Source organism: Sinocyclocheilus grahami, unplaced genomic scaffold (genome assembly GCF_001515645.1).
Source record: "Sinocyclocheilus grahami isolate Dianchi unplaced genomic scaffold, SAMN03320097.WGS_v1.1 scaffold217.1, whole genome shotgun sequence".
NCBI classification, from domain to species: domain Eukaryota; kingdom Metazoa; phylum Chordata; class Actinopteri; order Cypriniformes; family Cyprinidae; genus Sinocyclocheilus; species Sinocyclocheilus grahami.
This window is the reverse complement of record NW_015505396.1, coordinates 1,051,830-1,060,116: the sequence shown is the minus strand read 5'-3', so window position 1 is coordinate 1,060,116 and position 8,287 is coordinate 1,051,830. Positions and strand designations below refer to the sequence as shown.

General features: G+C 36.6%; 1 protein-coding gene across 4 annotated transcripts in view; it reads left to right on the top strand.

The window, feature by feature from the left end:
- The first annotated feature begins 2,376 nt into the window (after nt 1-2,376).
- Nucleotides 2,377-8,287, top strand: part of LOC107596317 (melanophilin-like) — a 17,265-nt gene continuing 11,354 nt past the window's right edge. For 3 of the 4 annotated variants that reach the window (XR_001610350.1, XM_016287027.1, XM_016287025.1), the window contains exons 1-5: nt 2,377-2,437; nt 2,953-3,033; nt 3,173-3,303; nt 5,911-6,132; nt 6,267-6,379. Coding sequence is in view for 3 of the 4 variants with exons in the window: in XM_016287027.1 (XP_016142513.1) it covers nt 3,194-3,303; nt 5,911-6,132; nt 6,267-6,379 (445 nt within the window). In the remaining variant the exon portion in view is untranslated. The remainder of the gene's footprint in view (nt 2,438-2,952; nt 3,034-3,172; nt 3,304-5,910; nt 6,133-6,266; nt 6,380-8,287) is intronic. The other variant, XM_016287026.1, reaches the window with a different exon arrangement.

Below are 8,287 nucleotides of genomic sequence, written 5' to 3'. Positions count from 1 at the left end.
CACTGGAGGCCATTCTGGCACGAGATGAAGTGTGTGCATGTGCGGGTCAAAACTCAACACTTATTTTATAACAAAACTCAATCTAGAAACAAATTACTTTAAAGGTGTTCTTCCAAGATTTTCCATAAAACAATTGATTAATGTTCACAACTTGTATATTACTAATCGTCATTTTAAGTACAAAAACATAATACAGATATTAGAAGTGTAACAACGAATCAGTTCGATACTGATCTCATGATATTTTAAACAAAGCCAAAATAGAGTTAAGTGGTAGAGTTATTATTTGTTTCATTCTTCTAAGACATATGATAATCAGTCAACAAAAAGTGCTGTTCAACAAAATTCTAAATTTGGTATTGGGGTGGACCTGAGTAGGTTTAGATTATGTCTTTCTTTCCCATGTATGGTGCCACCAAAATAGAAATATTCATAATTCTCTTAGCTAATAAGTACAGTATCATGTTAGACACAAATGCTTGCACTCTGTCCCTGATTACACACATTTAAAAAGTTGTAGATATTGTATTTTATTAAATAATGTATTTTATTTTTAATTTATTAATAATAATTAACACAGAAGCTTAAATGTATGCCAATTTGGGTTTACCATATTTGATGCTACGTTTATATTTTAAACTTTCGTTTTGGGTGAACTATACTCAATTCAAATTGTCACTCTCCACAATACATATTGTTACATTTTTGTATGGCAATAAATTGTTATCATTATGTGATATGATATTGTATATTTTTCACTCCTAATAGAGATATCTTATTTTCCACAAGGAAATTAACTTCAGACTCAAAATAATATTGTTTAAATAATAGCCTACTTTGTTTACAGCATGAAATTATTTTGCCCACACTGGGCGTTTTCATTTCTGACTCTGGTTACAGCTTTAACCTTAATCTGTCAGTTTCATTCTTCTCTATTTAACCACATTTACTTTTAAGAAACTCCTACTTTGCATCTCAACACACTCAACCAGTGTGTGCAAAGATCCATTTGGCACACCAGAAAAGTCACTGAAAGCTCAGCAATGCTTCCCTAAATAAAAGGAGGACTTCCCCTAGCCAGCACCTAAGGCCAGAGCAGTACATGGGGGCTAATTTTAGAGTAATGAATCAGCTTTCCCATAGTCTAGCCCCTTGCACTAAAGGGCATTCTCTCATTCAACCTTTTAACCTACAACGTGAATAAAACAGTATTTTTTACTTATTTAGTTTTGCCTGAACCACAGTTCTGGAGAGGGGCTTTTCTGATAACTACTAATGCAGAGACTCTTGCATTTTGTTTATCTACTTAATGCAAGGATAGTAACTGCTGTGTCATTTTGAATACAAAATATTGTTTTGGTATATGGTATTACAGGGTGCACATCTAAGACTGCGCTATGATGCGTAAAACTATCCCACATTCATTTTTAGCCACCACAGACATTGCCTGTAGATGGGCATACAGTAAATAGAAACATTCACTCTGTCATCTTGCCATATGCCTCATAGGCACCACTGTAGGGTGCACCAACATTACTTAGGAAAGTCACATAAATGTAAAACTAAAACACAAAAATGTTATCATTTACTCACCCTCATGTTGTTCTGAAACCATTTATTGTAGCTAATCTTTAAAAAACACAAATTAAGATATTTTTAATGAAACCTGAGAGTTTTGTTCCTCCAATTGAAAGTCCATTACACCAATTCTTTGATGCTTCACAAAGTTCATAAAAAGATCATCAGAGAAATGCATATAAATCAAGCAGTTTAAAGTCTTCTGAAGAGACACGATCACTTAATGTAATGAACAGATTTAATTTATGCTTTTATTCCCATATATCCGCTAATCGATGCACATGCATAGAGCAAATCAAATATAGTAAACAGAAGATCAAAGGTGCTGGCTTGATGTGCAAGAACCAATGAGGTTTACTTACAATACAACTTATAGATGAATATTATGTCATACCTCAATCTCATTTAACATGAATGCCTTCTGACAATGAAAAATATGTATAAAAATCCTACTATACAGACAGAAACAGTAATAGTCCCAGTGCTGTTGGACTATCTGTTGTATAAAACATAAAAACATAGATTAAAAACCGAAATAAAGATAAACTATATTAACAGAAGTAACATGAAATAAGCTAACGTTCAACCAACTGTTTGTTGTACAATAAAATGAATAAGAAAAAAGAATCAATGTGACAAAAGCAAAGAATAAAATACAAAAACTAATAATCTCTCTTCAGATAACAGTTATTATTTTAATGCATTCGTTATTCTGTTTATTTCAAGCAAGGAAAGGGTGGAGCTTTTCCTCCACCACAAACTAGACATGTGATTATGATTGCCATACCTCTGACAATCCTCACATTATCTGCCTCATCCTGAGACACTTGGCAAGAGCAGCTACTTGTCTGCAAGCAAGGTAAACAAAATCTTCATTATCAAGTCTGCTTTTTAATGTTTTAATAGGTATATAATTTCAGTGATATTAAATAAATTGTTCTTACTGCCATTAAAGTTATGAATGTGAAGAGTGCATTCATGCTGCCACACTGCGATTTTCTAATGATCGCAACAGGTATCTGTCAGACTTGATTAATTTCCTGGGTTCATTTACTCATAGCACTATGGCTGAAATTATTACATGATCACATCATGAATGTTGTATCTGTGAGGAGCCATGATAATCAATGCACTATTAGAATGACACCAGTGCCACATTTACACACAGCAGTGGTGTCATTGATATTTAAAGGAAATCATTCAGCATGTTATTTTTTTTATTTATGAATGATATTGCAGTTATTGTGTTCTAATTTATTTTAATACGTTAATGCTTCTTTCAAAAACTTCATTTGAATTACTGATAGAGGTGTTTACACAATAAAATTATTTTGTAGACATGTTGAGAGTATTTAAATGCATCTTTATTTAAAGGAGCTGCTGAGACTGGACTGAAAACAGTCATACCCAATGAATGAACTTTTGATCATGATTATGACTGCAGTGCTTCATATGGTATGTGATCATGTTGCATATTCTGGTACCTCATAATGGAAACCTGTTATCTCTGTAAGGTAGAGAGGTGGAATGATAAGATTTGCATTATCCATAGACTTCTTATATATGTCATGTTTACTGTTCATTTTGTTTAAAGAAGATCAACTAAGCTCCGAATATGGACAAGAAGTTGGACCTGTCCAGACTAACAGAAGAGGAGGCCAAACATGTGTGGGAGGTCATTCAAAGAGATTTTGACCTCAGGAAGAAGGAAGAGGAGAGGCTTGGGTAAGGACTTTAATTTACATGATTAATCTATATTACCATAGAGACAAATCTGACATGATTTAACTCTGGTTAATTGGTTAACATATGTCATTGGAGCCAGCCAGCACTGAATCCAAAAGACATAGATGGTTTAGTGAACTGTGAGGTACAATTGCATCATTTCTTCTATATTTATCTGTATATCATACACGCTAGCGGAACAAGGTTATGAGAAAGGCCACTTGTTGTAAAGACATCATGATGATCATGGTACAGTCACAAGGCCTGATCACACCATTCCACTGGCTGGGAAAACATCATGCCCCAGAGCTCTATTCTTTTTGTACAAGGAGGTCTCTGTGTGGTTATTGAATTGTTATTTGGAAGATGTTCTTTTCTATTTGTTGGCAAGGACAGTTATATATGACTTGAATTCAAGTTGAATTCTTGATCATAGTCTTTTACAGCACCAATTATGTGTTGTAATGCTAATTTTATGTATTATGGTGAATATACTGGTAAATTAACTTTGTGTGACTAACTGAGGTTTTGAAAGCATTGCATTCACAATGTTGACTGACATTAAAAACCCTCATCCGTCCCTCCCGAACCTATAACAAAAGTGTCCCTCACGGGTCAAAATGACCCGAAGGCCAAAAATGACACCAGAAAGCTTATATTGGCTCATTTTTATATATTTTTTTCTAATTTTTTAAGTAGGTTTTTTAAAATTATTTTTAAATTAATCAGCATATTTTAATATATTTTTTTCACAAAAAAAACAAAAAAAAACAAAACAAAGAAAGACAATTTCTGCATATTTATACTTTAAACATGATGATCCATCAGGACCTAGGTCACTGAGTGTCTCTGATGCCATCTTTTTTTAAGTAGGTTTTTTAAAATTATTTTTAAATTAATCAGCATATTTTTATATATTTTTTTCACCAAAAAAAAAACAAAAAAAAACAAAGAAAGACAATTTCTGCATATTTATACTTTAAACATGATGATCCATCAGGACCTAGGTCACTGAGTGTCTCTGATGCCATCTGATGGGGAAAAATGACATTAAATTGCATTTTAAAATTACCGCCACTAGAGGGGCATATAGAATCCCATGGAGATAAGCCAAACAAGTTAAATCTTTAAAACTACACCAACTTGAGGCTTCATTAAGCTTTCAGATATATCTCAAGGCTTTCAGATATATATCGACACATAAAAAAACCACTATAAATTGTAAAAAAAATTTAATCCAAACACATGCGTATTCATACAGTTTCTTAAATATGTAATAAATATAAAAGATACATTTAAAAATATAAATATGATATAAACTCATTGTCTCCACCCCATCACTCAAATGTAACTGTGTTAAGTCAACATTTTTTTTTTCAAAATGACCATTTCCCAGCAAAAACATCATACATGCTATAATGTGTTTCAATGGGAGTGTGTGTGCCATGTGTGTGTGTTTGTGTGTGCGGGTATGTGAGTTTTTTATGCATTGGGGACATTCTGCAGTCTCAGCCCTTTGTTTGGGTATGCATCTTTTATGGATTGTGTCAGATTTTGTATAGTCAAAAAAATAAAAAAATAAAAAAAAAATGCTGTTTTTTTCAGACATTCCATTCATTCCTATGGCTGGGTCAAAATGACCCGAGAGGGACACTTTTGTTACTTTTTTTATTACACCCACATATAATCCTCAAATCGACTCTGTGTGTGCTTTTTTGTGTGTGCTCCATGCTCAAGTGTGACAAAATTAAATAAAAAAATCCGCAGTTTTTTCATAAATTCCATGCTTTTCCAGTGGCGGGTCAAAATGACCTGCAAGGGACACTTTTGATACTTTTTATATAACAGCCACTTAAACTGCTCTAATTCACTCTAATTTATTTTTGTGTATTCCCGGTTCAAGTGTGACAAAAGTTTTCTTGTCAAAATGACCCGAGGGACGGATTAGGCTTTTAAAGGACTCTATGAGTCTTGATATAAAAATTAGAGATGCACTGATATTAAAATCCTGGCAGAGTTGATACTCATATAATTATGTTTTATGCTATGGATAATACTAAATAATTCTGTAAAGTTTTGTTTAAATAAATCAAACATGGAAAGCTGAAAACTAAAATCAGTAACTTTAATTATTACAACTGAATTCAGGCATCATAACGTTATAATGTACAGTATGACAAACTCCTAATCACCTTGAGATTTTCTAAAGATTATATTTAACATGGTTTGTAAATTATTAGTGTTATTAAAGATGAAACTAAGTGAAAACAAATGAAGGCAAAGGTAATTTAAATGTTAAAACAGAAGCAATATTCACTGTAAATAATATATCCTTCCGTACAGATAAATTAAACCATCTCTAATATTGGCTGACAAAATGTGGTACAGATATATTGTGCATTTGTAATAGGGAATAGGATCAGTGGATAGGTGGCTTTATTAATATTCAATTATATTATAAATTGGTTTTAGTTTAGGCCTAAGCCAAACCTGCCTTCAGAAAGCAACCTAAGCAACCTGCCTTCAGAAAGTAACCACAAAGCTTATTTCAGTGACATAATCATGTATGTAATTTGTTTGTCTGGCTTTTTTGGTATTACGCCACAGTGAGATTAAATCCAAGATCGAGAAGGAAGAAACAAAGAGGGAACTCCTGGGCTCTCAGTCAAACTTGACTGACTCTCACTGTATCCGCTGCCTGCAGCCATTTAAGTTCCTGGTGAACAGCAAACGGCAGTGTATGGACTGTAAACTCTACACCTGCAAGAGCTGTAGCCGCTACAACAAGAAGGAGCATGGCTGGGTATGCGACCCCTGCCGCATGTCCAGGTTAGAAAAGGTTCCAACATTGGATTACATTTGGAAATTTTTTTACAGCTTATACACTTAGGTAAACTATGAAGTAATGTATATAATTAATTCCTAATATGAAGTCTTTACATTACACCTGTTTGTAAATGCAGGGTCCTGAAAATTGGAACCTTGGGGTGGTACCATGACAATATACACTCTCGCTTCAAGCGTTTTGGCAGCGCAAAAGTGATGAGGTCACTGTACAAGAGATTAAATGAAGAGGGTGAGTGCTATTAGAAGCTTCCCGATAACCCTTATTGTGTCCACATGAGCTGTAATATCATCATCCTGTTTCAGTATCACCAGTCATTTTAAGTGGTTAAGCAAGCAAGTGAGTGTTAAGAAGAGATAAAGTACAGTCAGCCGGTCATTAAGGCAAAATAAACCCTGGCATGATGATTAGGCCCTGGAATAGAGGAGTCTTATATCACCCTGAAGGAGTTTATTTTGCGATAATGACCGGCTAACTGTAGTAATTATACCACTTGTTAGATAGCTACTCACCATTAAATATTAATTTCAATTGAACTTATTTTATAATTTCACCTGTATAGCCACCTTGGACAAGCACCTGCTAAATGAATGAATGTAAATATACATTATCTTCAAGCTTCTGCTAGTATAAAACAAAGGCAGTAATTGCAGCATAAATTTGACCATAATTTCACTTTCAACAATTTCAACACATTTTTAACAAAATTTACTCTCATCAGTTTAACAAAAAAATATCATCAATGATCAGTTCAATATATAGTAAATATGTAAAGCCTGTATACACTGCCTTTCAGATGAAGAAGAGAAAGAGACAGCAATGGTTAAACGCATGTGTTATTGTTAGATGTTTGTGTGTGTTTAGTTACCAATTGGATTTGTTTATCAGTGTCAGGGAGTCTCTGTCACCAGTCACCAGCTCTGGACTCCATGTCCCAGAATCCTCCCCGGCTTACACCTGTTTTCAGTTACGATCACCACTCACACCAGATCACACTCACCTGTATTTTGTTTACCTGCACCTGCCGTCTCCAATCTAGCCATATTCAAGAAGATGCTCCTCACAGTCACTCATTGTCTGGTCTACCGTTCACAACTCTGAACCTTACCAGACTCTTTATATGCTATTTACCTGTTTATCCTTACCACTAGTTCCCCCGAAGACCTCCATCCATTGTTCTCCGTTGTTCTCTTGTGCTCCTGGATCCCGAACCCTCCGCGCACCTACAAAGGAACCATACATCAGGACACAGCTAAGACTCATTGAACTGTCATTCGTATTGGATACTCACCAGTCATTGCTTCAGTCATTCTGCCTAAACCTTACCTGTCAATAAACCTGCCATTCATTCACTAACCTGTTGTCTCCGGCTTGATCTGTGACAGAAGACCGGACCATAACAGTTACCTCTATGGATCCCCTCAAACGATTATGTTCAGTTTATCAGGACGGCCGTGCGCTGGAGGAGTACATCCAGGAATTTCTCACCTGCTCTAAGCAGACTACCCTCGACTGGTGCGTTCTTGTGGACTGTTTCTGGGGTGGTTTGGATGAGGGGATCGTTAAACGGATGCCACTGGCTGGGTCCAGGTGGACCTTGCACGATTACATCAGCCTGGCTCGGATCCTCAGCAGATCATCATCTATTAGTCCCATCTATCCTCAGTCAAGCCCGCCGGCCGCTCCAAGGTCAAGCTTGCCGGCCGTGGCTCACACAACCCGCTGGCCGCTCCGATGTCAAGCCCGCCGGCCATCTCCCTCTCCTCAGCCCAAAAGAGGAGATTTCAGAGGAAGAGACTGTGGGCCCAGTGTCGGCTCCAGCTCCAGAGCTCGCTCCAGTGTGGGCTCCTGTTCCCCAGTTAAGCCCAGGGAGGGCACTTGATACCCCGTTCGGCCCAGGGAGGGCTCCAGATCCCCCGTTGAGCCCAGGGAGGTTTCCAGTCCCCGGTTTTGGCCCAGAGAGGGCCTTAGAGCCCGTTATCCTCTACAAGTATTTTTTGGGGGTGGTAGTAGGGCTCCAGCTATAGAGGCCGGTGAGGGGGCTGGGGCCGCGGCCTCGGAGGGTGCTCTGCCATGGCCTTCATATTAATTCATGTTTTCGCTGAGGAGCCGAGCCGGTGACCCGGCAGCTCAGCGGTG